General features: G+C 41.5%; 2 protein-coding genes across 2 annotated transcripts in view; one reads left to right on the forward strand and one right to left on the reverse strand.

The window, feature by feature from the left end:
- Positions 1–10,120, reverse strand: part of KIF15 (kinesin family member 15) — a 48,925-nt gene extending 38,805 nt beyond the window's left edge. Inside the window, 4 exon segments of the mRNA XM_006892975.1 lie at positions 622–698; positions 2,555–2,738; positions 5,420–5,462; positions 10,102–10,120. Of these exon segments, the coding sequence (XP_006893037.1) occupies positions 622–698; positions 2,555–2,738; positions 5,420–5,462; positions 10,102–10,120 (323 nt within the window).
- Positions 10,121–10,400: 280 nt separating this feature from the next.
- KIAA1143 (KIAA1143 ortholog) lies at positions 10,401–14,449 on the forward strand. Its single transcript, XM_006892976.1, has 3 exons — positions 10,401–10,508; positions 12,970–13,114; positions 14,238–14,449. Exons 1-3 carry the CDS (start codon positions 10,401–10,403, stop codon positions 14,447–14,449), a joined length of 465 nt encoding a protein of 154 aa, XP_006893038.1.
- Positions 14,450–17,743: the final 3,294 nt, after the last annotated feature.

A 17,743-nucleotide genomic window follows, 5' to 3' on the forward strand; every position in this document is an offset into this window, starting at 1 on the left:
GGGGGAGAGCATCCAGAGATGCAGGCGGTCTCTGGAAACTAGAGGAAGTCAGAAAAGGAATCTCCTGTAGCACTTCAAGAAAGATATGCAGGCCAGTTCACTCTTGATTTTAGTCCAGGAAGACCTACGTTGAACTTCTGACCTTCAAATTCTAAGATAATATATTTCTGTTGTTTCTAGCCACTAAGTTTGATCATTAGTTACAGTAGCATAGATAACTAATACAAGTGCTTAGTATTGTAGGAGCCTTCCTCGTTAACATAGTGGTGAATATTCATGCCTGTCACTTGTTTTTTTTGGTTTTTTTTATTTTATTATTTTTTGTGTGTACCATCAAATTGGATCTGACTGGTACAGGAGGAGATTGTCCCTCCTTCTCCAGCAGAGCATTTGGTGGATTCGAACCATGTATCTCTGGGATTGCAGTGTAGCTTCTTGCCACTAGGCCACCAGAGGTCCTTTGTCACTTGCTTTTTAAGGTAACTGCTCCATGGAGAAAGATGGACAATCTTCTTTCATGCAATTTACTGCCTCTGAAAACCCACTGGAAGTCAGCTATGGGTCAGTTCCAACTCAACAGTACACAGCAACAGTATTTTAACAACAGCATAAATGACTTACTATGCAAAGATGGTACCATTGTAACCACTCATACATGATTCCACAATGCTCTTGGCCACAGCTGAGAACACAGACTCCTAAAAATAGAAGCACCAAACATGTTAACATTTCATGAAAATAAGAACATCTTTCCCATATTACATCCTTTAATACAAGGAATTACATTTATTACTCATGTGTTAAAATAACAGGAAAATTATACACACTAAAGAAAAATGACTAAAGCATCTAAGATGATTAAACTTTGAACATAATTATAGCCATTAATCTCCTATACAGATAACTGCAGAGTTAAAGTTCACATTTACACTTCACATGCAGAAATTCACATCTCGAATTTCATGTAGTATTCTGCATGCATATGTGAGAACATAAAACATAGTCTTATTATTTCTTCAGTAATCTCCTTAGGAACTTGTACTAAATAAGCAATATTTGTGTATATAATCCCAGGCCTAGGAGTCTAATATGGCAGCCAGGAGTCAATTGAGGTTGTCTAAATTGGCACATGCTGTAAGTATTTTAAAGAGAAAGGGGAAAAAACCAAACAAGTGCCTAAGTAGAACAAATGGTTTAAATTTGGCTACTAACCCAAAAGTTGACAGTTCAAATTCACCGAGGGGTGATGCAGAAGAAAAGCCTGGTAATCTAGTTCCACAGGCCAGAGAGCCCTATAGAGCACTTCTCCGATACAACATAAATCAGAGGTGGTGTAACAGTATCAGGTGTAGAAATACAACATAGACACCAGATTTTGAAGAGTGAAGAAAGAATGGAAAACGTCATTAAAAATCTGCAGTGTACTGATTGTTGTTATTGTGTTGTGTACCGTAGAGTCAGAAGTGACCCATAGCTAAACCTCCTCTCAGAGGCAGTTAAATACCCAGGAGGAGATTGCCTATCCCAAGGAACAGCTGGTGGCCTGGAACCCCATGCCTTCTGGATTGCAGCACAGCTTCTTGCCACTAGGCTATCAGAGCAGCTACTGATTACATGTTGAAATATTTTGACTGTACTGTTGTTCTTCCATGAGAGGAGTTATTCTGTCATATACAAGGTCATGAGTAACAGTCAATGCAATTGCAAATAACAAACAGGAAATGAAAAAAAAACCACAACTATATATCTCGTCCATTTTATATTTCTATTAGCATTGTCTTATAAATGAAGAAAACAAAATTTCAAGATATAAATATCTCAGAAAAACATCCAAATCTATAAAGGAATAATCTAGATCTGTGATATCCAATACAGTCACATTGCAAGTACTCAGGAGCCATATATGGCTAGTTCATCTGAGTAACTATATGTATTTCATTTTAATAGTGGCCTAGTGGCAAGAAGCTGTACTGCAGTCCCAAAGGAATATGGTTCTAATCCACCAGCTGTTCGGTGGGCGAAGGACGGGCAATCTACTCCCATGTGATTAACTGCCTCTGAAAACTTGTCAGAGGGTCAGCTATGGGTCTGTTCCAACCTGATGGTACACAACGACAGCAACATCATATAGTTAGAGGCCACTGGAGTGAACACACAGGTAAACAATATTTCTACTACTGCAGAAAGTTCTATTGGAGAGCTCAGATTAGATTTTGACTTAACTGTCCTTAATTTATAAAGCTGTTTTTAACATCATGGTAACCATGTCCTTTAAATTAGGCAGCTCAATAGTACTGATCAATTATCTAAGTGCCTCTGAAAAATAAATCCTCATTCATTTCCATCAATGGATGCACAGAGAAAGAAAAGCACGTTTCTATCATTCTGGTACAACTTCGATAAAGGAAGAAAACTATTTCATAAAACCAGAATTTAAAATGTTTAAGGCAAGTTTGACCTTCCTTATTTGAGATATACCAGAAATGAGATCTCTACACATAACAAAGCCTTATGAGTTTCAGCTGAAAAGTTAAGTTCCCAGAATTGTCATGACCTGAGTGACATCCATGTCTGCAACATGGTCAAACGTGAAGATCCTGGGCTCGGGGTTGGAGTGCAGCCGAAGCGTGGTGGAGGAGAGTGCAGACAAGCACAGGCTTTGCTCTCCCTCAGCTGATCCAGTGCCTTCCGCCAGCGGACGAACTCGCACAAAGACTTTGATGGCATCACCTTCATTACTAAGCACAAAAGAAAAATCGTGAAATCTAGTTTATCGGAGAAAAGAAAGCAAAAAGGATCTCTAGTGTAAGATTTCTATACTGATCTTCCCCAACAAAACCCAGTACCTGCCCCATTTCTTTTTTTCGAAGTCTTACAAGTGTACTGATTTTACTTCCCAACAGGTATTATCACAACCTTCCCAACAGTGGAGCTGTTACTGCTCTGTGCTGTCAAGTCGGCTATGACGCAAAGCCGTGCTATGAACAACATGTTGGAAACCTGATCCTTTCCCGCTCCATTTTCATAATCTCCAACAAGCTTGAGTTCATTCTTACACTGTCAGTTCATCTTCCTGAGAGGCTTTCTCTCTTTCTCTGACCCTCCACCTTTCCAGCATGATGTATTTTTCCAACAACTGGCTCTTCTTGACATCATGCTCAAAGTATGTGAGAAGTTTAACCATCCTTCATTCTACAAGGAGCATCCTGGTTGCACTTTGTCCAAGATGTTGTTGTTATGTGTTGTCGAGTCGCTTGCGACTCATAGCGACCCTATGTACAACAGCCCTAAACTCTGCTCTGTCCTGTGCCAGTCGCACTGTCTCTAATACTCCCATCCCATTACCCCAGTCACTGAATCAATCCACCTCATAGAGGACCTTCCCCTCCTGCGCTGTCCCTCCACCCTCCCAAGCATGATGACCCTCTCCAAGGACCAGTCCCTCCTTACATGTCCAAAGTATGTTAGACGGAGCCTCAGAATCCTTGCCTCCAAGGAGCTGCCCAGTTTAACCCTTTCCAGGATGAATCTATTTGTTTTCCTAGCAGTCCACGGTATCAATACTCTTCTCCAGCACCACAGCTCAAAGGCATCAATTCTCCTTCTATCCTCCTTAGTCATTGTCCAAATCTCCGATGCATAACAAGTGACAGCAAAGACCATGGCCTGTATCAGACACACCTTAGTCTCCAGAGAGACACCATTGCTCTTCAGTGCTTTGCAGAGGTCTCTAACAGCAGACTTTCCCATGGCTATATGTCTTTTAATTTCCTGGCTACTGGTGCCAAGAGGGTTGTGGAGCCAAGCAAACTAAAGCTGTGTCCAAGATAGATTTGTTTATTCTTTTGGCAGACCATAGTATATTCAATACTCCTCACCCACTCCACAATTCAGAGGTATAGTACATCATAGGATTGTCTGATACAAAATTTTATCAGTCCACCTAAGCTCACAATTGTGTTGGATGTCAATCTTTACGCATCCCATTTCTTTTTTGACACCTTCCAGTTTCCCTAGATTTACATATACATCACAAATTCTATGTTCCAATTATTAATAGATGTTTGCAGCTGTTTCTCTTCATCTAAGTCTTGCCACATCAACAGATGAAGAGCCTTCACTGGGTGAAAGCTTTAATTCATTCCCATCATTACGGGAAGCTGTCCTTTGAGGTCGCTCTTCCTTAGTCACATGTTAAATAACATCCAACCTGAAATGTTCACCTTCCAGCACTTTACACAGTAATGTTCTACTGCGGCCTATCTGGCTTAAAGGCCTGGTTTTCAGAAAGGAATGGCCAGTTCGGCTTCTTAGTCTGTTTTAGTCTGGAATCTCTGCTGTAGCCTGTCCATCATGAGGAACTCTGCTGGTCTTTGAAATGCAAGTAGCATAGCTTCCAGCATCCCAGCAAACTCAGACAAGTGGTGGCTTGTCACCACGGCGGTAATTCTGTAAGATCTCATCAAGAAAATGACTACAGCACACCTGCCAAGCCAGGTAATCAAAGGCACAGCTGCCGAGCCAGGTGATCATAGGCAGGCAAGTTGATGCACATTTTCGAAAAGTTCCAATTGTCCCTAATGCACACTTTGTACATTCCATGTTCCAACTACTAATGGATGTCTACAGATGTTCCTCCTCAATTGTGTGTGTGTGTGTGTGTGTGTGTGTGTGTGTGTGTGTACCCTCAAATCGGATCTGACTGATTTGAACCGCTCACCTCTAGGATTGCAGTGCAGCTTCTTGTCGCCTCAATTTCTGCATGCCTTCCAACCTGAGGGACTCCTCTTTTTGCAATATCTCCAATAATTTTTCTGTTTTTCATAGTTACATGAGTAATCTTCCCAATGCTGTTGTTGGTTACCATGGAGTTTGAACCAACTCATAGCTGACCCTCCAGCAGGTTTTCAGAGGCTGTAAATTGCACAGGAGGAGACTGCTCATCTTTCTCCTGTGGAGCAGCTGGTAGATTCAAACTACATGCATTAGTCCTGGCAGCACAACTCCTTACCACTTGGCCACCAGAGTTCCCAACATTCCTTTAGCCCTAACAGCTTGGTTGAATCTAGTGTCAATGTATACTTCTGGTGTTCCTCTCTTTACAGAAAATTTCTGGATCTCCTTGAGTGTCTAAGAGGCATCTCTTACTATAATAAATGCTTATTTTACAAATATTATGAACATCCTGACTTTCTAAGAAGCCCTGGAGGTTCACTGGTTACATGCTCAGCTGTTAACCACAGGTTGGCAGTTTGAACCCATCCAGTGGCTCTGTGGAAGTTTTGAAAGTTAATCTGTTCCCCTGAAGATGAAAAATGACTGCTATCATGCAGGGTTGCTATGAGTTTTAATCGACTTGAGCATTCAGAAACAAAATCAGTAATTCTTTGGCGCCTCATCATTAAAAGCATTTTCTTACCTTGACTGGTTAGACTGAGTATTCGTCATGTTGCGTAATTCAGCTACAAAGTAAGACAAGAAAACATTAGCTTAAAAATCCATGATGAAAGCCCACCCCATTTTCATATGGTCTATTCCTCAGTTGCTGATCTTCCTCTCCTCAGTCTCCCTGACATTTCGACAGCGGGAGACTCAAGGCTCAGCCCTGGATTTTCTCTTCTGCCCACATCAACTCTGTTACTGATGGCATCCAATCACATGGTTTTAAATGTTACCCATAAAATGATGATTTTCAAATTTAAACCTTCTCCTGAGACCATTCTCCTGATGCTTCCGTTTATATCTGATTGCTATTTGGCGCCCTCAACTGGATGCCTAATATAGCAATGTCTCCAATTTAACATGTTAAACTAAGCTCCTGATCCCTTGTCCCAGATGTGCTACACCATCATTTCAGCTAGTAACTCCATCTTCCCGATTATTCAAGCAAAAAATCTTAAAGTTACTCCTGACTCCCTTCTTTCTCATACTTCATATCCAACATGCTTTTGACTCCAGTTTCAGAATACATCCAGAATGCTACAAGCTACATAGCTTACTTGAGTTATTACAATAGAATACTTGCTTCTCTAATTTCCCGACCATGACTCCATCTAATCTCAACTCAGCAGGCAGGATTTTGGTTTTGTTATTTTATTTTTTTTAAGTAAGATATGAATGCAATGTAAAATCCTATATTAAATTTGGTTTCAGGGGAAAATAACTATAAAAATATATTGTTGGGACATTAGATAAATGCAAAATATGATGACTTGTGAATTATATAACCTTGAACTACTTAGTGGCAAAAGTATACAATACCTCCAGTTTACCTACAAATGGTTCAGAGAATAAAAATGCATACAAATTTTATGTATTTTAGTGAAGGATTTAATTTTACTTTGTTCTAGAAGCAATACTGTTGGAAGTGGCAATCAAGAAAGTAAATGTTAATCCTAGAGGTATGTGGTTCGAATGCACCAAATGCTCTGCTGGAGAAGGAGGGGCAGTCTTCTCTAGTACCAGTCAGATCTGATTTGACGGTACATACACAAAATAATAATAATCAAAAAATCAAAACAAACAAACAAAACCTTCTAGAGAGACATAGCATGCATCAGCAGTGGAACTCTCCTAAGGCCCATGCCATCAAGTTCCCTCTCTCATACACCATGAAAGTAAATGTTTTGCATTGGGGAAATCTGCTGCAAAGACTTCCTCAAGACACTAAAGAATAAAGATGTTGCTTTAATACTTAAAGTGCACTTGACCCAACACAATTCTTTTCAGTGGCCTCATATGAGTACGAGGGAGCCCTGATGGTCTAGTGGTAAGGCACTGTGCTGTCAACCCAAAGGCCCAAGGTTCTAATTCACCAGCTCTCCATGGGAGAAAGAAGTAATCTCCTCCGGTGCAATTTACCATCTTTAAAAACCAACTGGAGGGTCAGCTATGCGTCAGTTCTGACTCCTCTGCACGTAACCACAACAATCACCACACAGGCCTATGAAAGCTGGAAAACAATTAAGGAGGAAGACTGAAGAAGCACTAAGAGCCGATGCCTTTGAGTTGTGATGTAGGCAGAAAATACAGAATCTATGATGGAATGTCAAAGAACCAACAAATGCGACCAGAATGTTCCTTAGAAGCAAAATATCATCTCACCTACTTTGGGGCATGTTAACTAACGGGAGGCTACAATCCCCCGGAGGACATCATGGTTGAAAAAGTAGAGGTGCAATGAAAAAGAGGAAAAACCTTCAACAAGATGGGCTGACAGGCACAGTGGCTGCAAAAGGGTCTCCCTCGCAGCAACACTTGTAAAGATGCCACACGCTGTGTGCACAGGATCATTGTAAATTAGATCAGGCTTGATGGTACCCATCAACAACAACATATAATCCATGTATAGGGAGCTGTCTGGAGGCACTGTGGGAAGGGCTTCAGCTGCCAATTAAAAGATTGGTAGTTTGACTCTATCAGCCACACCATGAGATGAAGATGAAGCAGGATGCTTCAGAAAGATTTACAACCTCAGACACCTATAGCACAGTTCCACTCTGTCCTGCAGAATCACTATGAGTCAAAACTGACTTGACAGCAGGGAATTTTGGTTGTACACATGTACAAATACACACACAAACAGATGGGGTGGATGGAGAAGAGAGGAGGAGAAAATAAATCAGGCAAAATGAGAAATGATTAATATAAATTGTTGTTAGGTGCTGTGAGATCATTTTCAAATCATGGCTGCCCCGAAGGAGTGGAGCAGAACAGCTCTGCATGGTCTCAGAGCTGTGGCCTTTCAGCAGCCGAATGCCAGGTCTATCTCTGAGCATCTCTGGGTGAGTTTAAATTGTCAGTTTTAATTCACTGCTGCTGAAGTGGTTCCTTCTCAGGTGGTTCCCACTCACAGCAACCCTCTACCAGCTTTCTGAGGCTGCAGATGCACCTGGAGGAGACTGCATCTTCCTGCCTCAGAGCCACCAGCGGATTCGAACTGCTACAGACAACATACAGCCTTTGGGTTAGCAGTGCATTTCCCTACAGTCTACCCACCAGAGCTCCCTAACCTTAATAAAGGTTCCAGGTATTACAGAAAACTTCCTTGTATCATTCTTATATTTTACCTTAAGTTCAAATCACAGTAAAACAACCAGTTACTGAAATAAATGTGTGTATATTTGTGTGTGTACATCTCATAGCAAATCACTGTCCAATTTAAAATCCTGCTGAGGCTCCCGATGCACTTAGAGGAAAAGGCAAAGTTTTAACACTCATCCAAAGATAGGTAGTAAAACATTAAGAATTACTAAACTAATAACTCTAGGTCGTATAGCCCTGGTGTACAAGTTGCTGTACTGCGGTCACTTTTGGTTGCTGTGAGGGTGAACACTATACCACTGATTGTGTCAAATGCATTAATGGTTGGCTACCCAATGAGGACAGAGAGTGGGGTGGAGCTCCCTGATTAAAAGTCCACTTCCATAATAGCTTGCCTCTGGAAACCCTATAAACCTGGAGAGTGGATGAAAGGCACCCAAGCTTCGAGGACTCTCCTTCATAGGGTAGCTATGAGTCGCCTGCGACTCGATGGCACTTAACAACAACAAACTAATAACTACAATGCAAAAAAGGGGAATAAGTAGTTACAGAACTTCTAAATGGAGAGGAAGGGGATTTTGAGACAAGGGAAATGTTTCAGACTTTAGAATAAAGTAACAACTTATAAGACAACCTCCAAGAAAATTAATAATCCTCTTTAAAATAAAAGAGAGGAAAACCATAATGACTTTGTTGTTGGGTGTCATCAAGTCGAATACAACTTTCAGAGCAATCCTAAGAACAACAGATCCAGACCTTGCCCTATCCCACACATTCCTCATAATCTCCACCATGTTCACAGACTGTAAGATTTAACATTGTCAAAATGGCAATCTTACCAAACACAATCAGCACAATACAACGCAATTCCGATCAAGATCCCATCATCGTTTTGTTAGATAGAAAAAGGGGAAAAAAAAAAGTAGATCATCTTATATGCTCATTCTTATTTGAGAAAAAAACTTTTATATGAAATATAAGGGAGTATGAGATGCTTGGATAATAACCTGAAATGTTCAACAAGGATAACAACTAGGTTCATAAAACAACAAATGCATCCGTCAGTCAATAACTGACACTGAGAAATATTAACGTTGTTGGAGGCTTCAAATGTCAAAATCCTTTTTAAGATTGTCTTTTCAATCATGCCCATAAGACTGTCCTCATTTCCAGCCACCATATTCAGAGAACTCTTTATCATAGGAATGTGTCATCCTGTTGATTTCGACTCATAAAGACCCTACAGGATGGAGTGAAATAGCCCCCTAAGCTTCCAAGTTTGTAAATTTGTCCTATCTTCTTCCCGAGGTGGATCAACAGCATCAAGGTTACTTCAAACGTGCAAAAATCAGCTCTGAAAACAAGACTGTGTCAAGGGATCCCAAATCAAAGCAGCCATCAAGTCGATTCCGACTCGCAGGGGGTGTCAGCAGTCAAAATGACAGCGCTCCTGTGTGTGCAAAAGGGAAGAATCTGCATGAGCCTCCTGGAAAAACCAGGGGATATGAGAATATAATAAGTGAGCTGAAATCGGTGCTTTTAAATACCCTTATCTAAGGAAGGGCTGTATTCCTTTTTTCCAAAAGTAGAAAGAACTTGGAACAAAAGAAAAAGTCCTCCTTGCTGCAAGAAAGGCATTTTCTCAGGCAGGGAGTGAAGGCAAGAGCAGATACCCGGGCAGCTTCTCGGAGAAACAGCCCAGATCAGAGCGGGAAGAGGCCAAGACCCAAATGGCCAACAGCACGTAAAAGGGACAAAGGTAAAGACAGCAAGGGGACAACAGGAGCGTGTCATGGGGCGCCAAAGCCTTCCAAGAGTTCCGGTCAGCTGCTGACCCCAAATGTCTAGAACGATGCCTGGCTCCTCGCATGCGTCCAATATACAGATGGAAGGTAAGAGGCCGGAGTCTCAGAGGTACAGAGACTGCAAACACTCATCGTTGCTCGGATGGGCCTCTCGCACGGACCCTTCTGAGCGCGAGCGCCCGCGGACCAGCCTTGCCTCCGCTATCGTATCTGACAGCTGCGCAGGGTTACGGAGCCGAAGCGCCGGACTTACTCTTGCAGCCGGGCGCCATGGCACCCACACTTGCCGGTCAGGATCCCAGGCCAAGGCCGCGGATGCCGCGGATGCCGCCGATGCCCCCGCCTCCCCGCAGCGCCGCGCGCCCCGATCCCGCCCCGCCAAGATGGCCGCGGGTTTGAATTTGGCGCTCGGGGCGGACGTTGGCCCGAGGCCGCCTCGCAGCCGAAGCCTCCGCGCGCGGGGCGGGGCGCGCCCAATTGACGTCACGGGAAGCCCCGCCCCCGCCTGGCGCTATAAATAAGCGCCTGGCGCCGCTGTCTCCAAACCCGACCATGAGCAAGCGTAACTTGGTGTCGTATGTGCGGCCCGCCGAGCCCGCCTTCCTGACCCGCTTCAAGGAGAGGGTCGGCTACGAGAAAGGACCCTCCGTGGAGACCAAGGTGAGTCCCGGCCGGCCGCGGTGTCTGGGAGACGGCGGCTTCCTCCGCCATCCATGGCTGTCATGTTGCTTCCTTGACTTGCAAGCCAGATGCTGTAGTGACTTCTTTTTTGCAGCGCACAGCAGTGTTAAAGAGAAGGCGCTGTGCACTCACTGATCGAGCAGATTTGGACATTTAGAGTAGGGACAAAATGGGTGGATGTGCTCGTAGTCGGCCAGGACTCTGGATCGCTTCCCTTGCTCCATCGCCCACCTAGCCTTCCTGATGTTCCTTCTGGCTCCTTTGTGGCCTCTGGACAGTAGCCAAGTTGGAACACCTGGCCTCTGAAAACCCGCTGGAGAGTCAGCTATTAGTTCTGACTCAACGGCAATGAGAGGTTTTTCACGCCACTGACAGTGGGTAACCCGTGGGGCCGCAGACCAAAAAGGTCAGCAGTTCAACTCCAACAGCTGTTCAGCAGGAGAAAGATGGGCCGTCTCCTCTTGTAAAGATTTACAACTTCAGAATCCACTATGCGTTGCTATGCGTTGAAATCGACTTGACAGCAGTGGATTTGGTAAGAAAATTAGGGTATCTGGTGGTTCTGTGGTTGGTTCTTTAACTCTACAGGAGAAACACATAGCAGTCGGCTCCTATTCAGATTACAGCCTTGCAGAGTGTAAGGGGCATTTCTGCTCTGTCCAGTAGAATCCCTATAGTTAATGCAATCAACGGGATAGCATTAAGTTTGGTTTGAGTGGACAGACAAATCCTGTAATAACCATATATAGGATATCACTGCTGATGGCAGATAGATTCCCACTGAAAGCAGAGAATACCAGAAAGGTGTTTATTTTGTGTTCTGTTGACTACAAGAAGGCTTTATTTATATTGTTGTTGTTGTTATGTGCCGTCGAGTCGTTTGCGACTCATAGCGACCCTGTGCACAACAGCCCTAAACCCTGCTCTATCCTGCGCCAACCGCACTGCCTCTGACACACCCATCCCAATTACCCCAGTCACCGAATCAATCCATCTCATAGAGGGTCTTCCCCTCTCATAATGAATTCTAGATAAATTGAGAAAAATGGAAATTACAATACACTTAATTGTGTTAATGCAAAACCTGTACATAGACCAAGAAGCAGTCGTTTGATCAGTCAAGGGAATACCGCAGGAGGTGCCAGTCCTCAGAAGGAGATATGCTTCAAAAGGTGGTGGGTCAGCGGAGAGAGAACCCTCAACAAGATGAATTGCCACAGTGCCTGCAATAGGGAACTTGGGCTTGTGCATGGCAGAGGTCAAAGAATGGTTCAGGGCAGAGCAAGGTTTCCAGCCATAGTTCACGGACTCAAGTCGACTCTGGGTCATAGGCGACTCAGGGACATATGTTTTAGTGGTTGTGGCGATAGAGTCTGAACCAATCCAATCCGTAGCTGACTCTCCACCGGGTTTTCAGAAGCAGTGAATTGCACTGGATGAATTGCCCATCTTTCTCCTGCAGAACAGCCGGTGGATTCAAACCACGTGCCTCAGTGACACCTAATGACACTTAAATACCAGACTGGGTTGGCTTTTTTTCTTCTTCTCTTTTATTTATTCATTATTACACATTTTCTCCCTGCCCCTTTCTCTCCCCCTCCTGCATCCCACCAGATTGTTTTTTTAATTAAGTAATTCTATATGGATCTCAAAGTATATAAAGATATTTTAAATAAAAAGATCAAGGAATGGGACTTGTATGGTATCTGTCACTAGCAAACTGTTACCATTGTGCCCATGTTTTCTATTAACTTAGTCCTGATGTGTTTTATGCAAATAATATGCACTATATACGCTGGTTTTACAAACCACTCAACTCCTCAGGCAATAGGATTATATATATGATCAGCTTATATGTAAAAACACAGTACTTTTCTATATTTACTAAAATCTGATCATTTGCACTAATAAGGAGAAAGAGCAAGTAACCAGGGAGTACATTTGTACATACAGTATTAGATTGGCCTACATGATTGAACATACATAAAAAACAGCTGCACTAAAATTGAGGCTACTAGACGAGAGAAGGGATGAGCAGGGTACCTATTACTTGCAGCTTTTTAAACTTTGTGGCTGCTTGGTTATTTTTTTCTCTTCTAACTCTGAGAAACGATGGAGGTGAGAGAGGAACAGAGAGGACAGACACAGTTTCTCACCATCCTGGCGAAGCTGTGAGTGACAACAGTCCAGAAAGCAGAGGTCCTCTGAGATAGAAGTGAATCATTCACCACACAGGAATCCCTGATGCCTGACAGTGGGCTTGTTCCCTCATATGAGAGCTTGTGCTCTTTGGAGTTACTTGAAAAATTCCTTGCAAAAAAAATATTTATTCAGTGATGTTACTGCTCTCATTGTCATAGCTTCAGTTCAGCATAGAGCCAGTGGGTTGTGTCTGGGTCAAGGTCAGCCGCCTACAGACTGTGTTTATGCTTCCCTCTAGAGAATCCAGCCTCAGCTCCCAGAAGATGATGCCGATCGCAGTGACAAAGAAGATGAACAGCCCCAAGTGGTAGTTTTAAGAAAAGGAGACTTGTCGGCTGAAGAAGTCATGAAAATTAAAGCAGAGATAAAGGCAGCTAAAGAAGGTATGTCTGAAACAAGAGTGGTTTTTCTAACTAACACTAGAGGACCTAGAGTATGAGATGGTTGTAGTATGAGCAGTAGTGTGGTGTGGTGTTTGGTGGGTGTGGTGGGCAGGATGCAGTGTGGTGGGTAGGAGTACATGATTTGAAGAGGCTCAGCTTTAAATCTTGGCTTTGGCACTTTAAAAAGTAGATGTGTGATCTTGAGTAAAATATTCAGCCTCTCATCATTAAATGGGACAAACATGGAGTTTCTTATGAGGATCAAGGGTGAATTTTAAGTAAAAGCAAAAAGTTTGTTCATTTACAAACCAGTCACAAAAGGTCTCTTCGATTAGTTGGTACCTAAAGGGGAGCTTTTACTAAGCCTAGTGGATAAAGAGTTGCACTACCAACCCAAATGCACGTGATTTGAACCCAGCAGCTACATTTAGAAGAAAGAAGGGCAGCCTCCCCCCTGTGCAGCTTACAGCCTTTGAAAACCTGGAAGGTCAGCCAGGGTCAGTTCTGACTCTATGGTAGTGACTTTGAGTGTTTAAGTACCTGAAGTGTAATGGTTTGTTTTGTATTTTTATTGCTAAACATTTATTATAGAGTTCTAGGCAGAAATGCTGGAGTTCCAGACAATCACTTTTGAAAGTACATATGCCTAATTGTAATTAATTTGGCACAACAAATGATGGATACTCTGGTGAGGTTTTTATGGAGTAAGTACATGTTTGGAGCCAGTGGAGAAGGTCAAACCGACTTGGTTTGACTCAAACCACCTTAATACAGCATCACATTTTCATTCCATTTGACTTTTCCTATAAAGATATGAGAGTGAAAGAGAGAGAGGGAGTGTGCATGCATGCACCGGTGTATATGTTATATGTATATCAAAGAAAAGAAGCCCTTAAGTGGTGGACATGTGTGCGCAGCTACTAATCAGAATGTTGGAGGTTTGAGACTTCTCCCAGAAGAAATTTGTGCTTGGCAGTCAACTTATGGGGGGAGGGGAACACCCAACCTACCTACTTGGAATCTAGTTCTACACCAACCCACCTTAAATCAGCACGAGTTGGAAACTCACTGACAGTTATAAAGGCAAAGGGGGGAAACTTCTTTAATTCTGTATCTATTACAGATGAGGAGCCCACTACTGCTGATGGGAGAATCATGTATCGCAAACCAGTCAAGAAGCGTCCCTCTGATGAAAAATATTCAGGTTTAACAGCAAGTTCAAAAAAGAAGAAGACAGATGAAGAGGGAAGCAGTAAGCTGGACTCAGTTAAAAAGAACTCACAAATGAAAATCAAGAACAGTAGCCTCCTTTCTTTTGGCGATGAAGATGAATAATTGTACATCTTTCGGACTTAGACTTCTTTGGGAATTTATGGGTTGGTTTTTAAAAAAACATCTTTTTCCTACTTTTATAAAAGTAATGCAAGTTCACTGTAGAAGATAACAAAAAATTAAGTAGGATCTAAATTGTTGATTCTTCAGTACTTGGATGAAAATAGTATTAATATTTTGTTACTTTCCTTGTCTGAGGATGTATATGTAAATTATATTTTTAAAAAATGAAATTGAAATTGTGTTATATATGTTCTGTGTCCATTTTCTCACTTAATAGAAGCATTCTTCCACAGAAAAAAATCCAAAATGTGTAAGGGATGTCCTTATTAAATAGGCCATCTATTGCATACTTTTCATTATTAGAACTCTGCTTTAAGTGGGAGGGATAATAGTATACCTAAATAAAACACACAATAAATTATAACATCTAAATAAAAACACCTCCTAGCTCTGTCATGGGTTGTCAGTCACATGGCTCAGCTGTGGGAGTTAAGACACAGAAGCTGATACAAGGACAGACGTGGAAGGCATGAATTTTTACACTTCTCCCTTCATCCTGCCTGGAGGACAGATTGGAAACTGAGGAGCTTGGGACTGCTGTCCCAGCTGTGAACTAAGCCTAGTACATGAGCAGCATAACTGCCAGCAATTAAACCTCCATCACATTTCTCACATGCAGCCGAAGGCAGTCCTAACCAAAAAATAAGTGTAGTAAAATAATTCAGGGATTTCTGATTATTCCCTTAGGATAAGTGGCTAATGTAACTAGAGTTTGATTAGGCATTGTAATACAGTAATTACATGAATCCTCTAAAACTAATGTTATAAAATAAAATGACCATGAGTGTTTGGAAAAAACCCCCAATATGATTGTGAACTTCCATTCAAATTTTAAAAAGGAATAAATTGCTAGGAACAGAATTCCTGCATTAAAGGATATGGATCATGTTAATGTTGGCACTTAACTATTTAGACCATTTATGAGAACCAATTTCACTTTGACCATAACTGCAAAAAGGCATGGGCTGACAGCAACATTTTAATTTGTAGAAATTTGGTATGTTAAAATAATTTGATGTATTAATACTTAAGTTTAATTGACATTGTCTTTGCGCTACAAAAGATGTTAAACTTTTTCATTGTTTTATGGATACATACATATATTTCATGCATACATACATTTATTTGGTTTTTATTAACCTTTTCATCTAGTTTAGTCATATTTTTGTCTTAATTTATAAATTCTTTAAAAATATAAATTCTCTAACCCAGCAATCCCTTGCTTTTTTTGATGTCACTGTTTCCCAGCCTCTGTTGTTGATATGTGGTTATGTGATTGAGTCTGAACCAACTCATAGCTGACCCTCCAGTGGATTTTCAGAGGCAGTAAATCACATGGGAGGAGACAGCCCACCTTTCTCCTGCAGAGAAGTTGGTGAGTTTGAACCATGCCTTGGATCAATTAAAGCATTACATTCTCTTGCTCTTCTTTTATTTGTTATTTACATTTTCTCTTTCACACTTAATCTGGAGTTTATTTTGGTATACTTTTTTCGTTGAATAAATAATTGTCTTGGTACTATCTCTCACACACAGATTTTTTTTTATTTACTGAAATACTGATAGCTTTCCATGTGCTTCATCAGGGCTCACAAAATATAACTCTCAAGAAATAGAATCCGTTCACACAGTAGAGCAGGCAGCTGTTAAGAAAGTTATATTTAAAAATATCTGAGTGCACTTAATTATAAATAAATTGCTAGAGCTGAAAATATTTTAAGATGCTAATCAATTTTTCTATAAACTTACTACCTAATTAGTATATACCTCTTAAAAGAAATACTTCAAAAAGTCTTCTGCATTTAGGTGAAACTTTCCCTTTTAAAGAGATAACAAAGCATGTATTTTCCAAAATACACCCATTATTTTTTGAGGTATTATCTCAGGAGCAAAACATAAACCATTTAGCTCAACTGATGAAGAGGAGTCTTAAAAATCTCAGAAATGTAGAGGAAAATGGCAAGTCCACGGAAGTATTGTGACACTCATTATATTGTCCAGCATGAAGCTTGTGATGTCGAACAGCACTGACCTGTGCCTGCAGGAATGAGGTTTCTCTCCAGTGTGGATTCTGTAGTGTTCACTAAGGTGTGCCTGCTTCCGGAAAGCTTTTTCACACGCATTGTATTTATAAGCCCTCTCTCCAGTGTGAATTCTCGAATGTTTCACAAGGAAAGAGCTCTGACTAAGGCTTTCCCACATTTGACATGTCTGTAGGTCTTCTCTCCAGAATGAGTTCTCTGACACTGTGAGGCACACATTCTGATTAAAGGCTTTCCCACACTCATTACACCTGTAAGGCTTGTCTCCTGAGTGACTTCTCTGATGACAAGTGAGGCATATGCTCTGACTGAAGGCTTTGTCACACTCACTGCATTTATAAGGTTTCTCTCCTGTGTGAATTTGCTGCTGTTAGGTAAGGGATGGGCTCTGACAAAGGCTTTTCCACATTTGTTTCATTTATAGGGTTTCTCTCCAGTGTGAATTCTCAGGTGCTGGACAAGGACTGCTTTTGTTTGAAAGCCTTTTTCACATTCATTACATTTAAAAGATTTCTCTCCTGTATGAACTATGAGATGTTGACTAAGATTAGATTGTTGGCAGAAACAAGTTCCACATTCACTACAGATATAGGGCTTCTTTCCTGTGTGAATCCTCAGATGTTGGATAAGAGACAATCTCTGAGAAAAGGATTGCCCACATTCACTGCATTCTGATATTTTCTTCTGCAGGTGAAGTGTCTGGCATTTTACAGGGAGTGAAATCTGGCTGCAACTCATGCTTTCTGGAGCACACCAATGAGGCTTCTCACCAAAACATTCAGGTTCACATGTAAGGCTCTCTCAAACTCATATTTATGAGGCATTTTTCTCAGAAATGTAATTAAAATAACACTGTGCTCCTGGCAGTGTTTGTGTGTTTCTGTATTTGTGTGAATTGTTCATGTAGTCATTCCTATTTTCCTCCTTCCTCATTCATTGTGTACTTTTTAAAATTTTTCTTGTTCAGATAGTGTCTCATGCCTTTACAGTGTGTTCCATACAGCCCTTCATTTACATTCTATTTCATTCATTTCATATTGCGAGGTGTTTTCCCCTCTATCTTATAGCCATCCCATCAATTGCTACTTTTGTAAAGTGTGTAAACCAGCTACTTCATGCCTCCTGCACTAACATCCCTGTTTTAGACAGCCAATTAATGATTTGCCAATCCCTATCAAATCAGTACTCTGAG

The sequence above is a fragment of the Elephantulus edwardii genome, unplaced genomic scaffold (genome assembly GCF_000299155.1).
Source record: "Elephantulus edwardii isolate Elephantulus edwardi_28Jun2011 unplaced genomic scaffold, EleEdw1.0 scaffold00121, whole genome shotgun sequence".
In the NCBI taxonomy this organism is placed as follows: domain Eukaryota; kingdom Metazoa; phylum Chordata; class Mammalia; order Macroscelidea; family Macroscelididae; genus Elephantulus; species Elephantulus edwardii.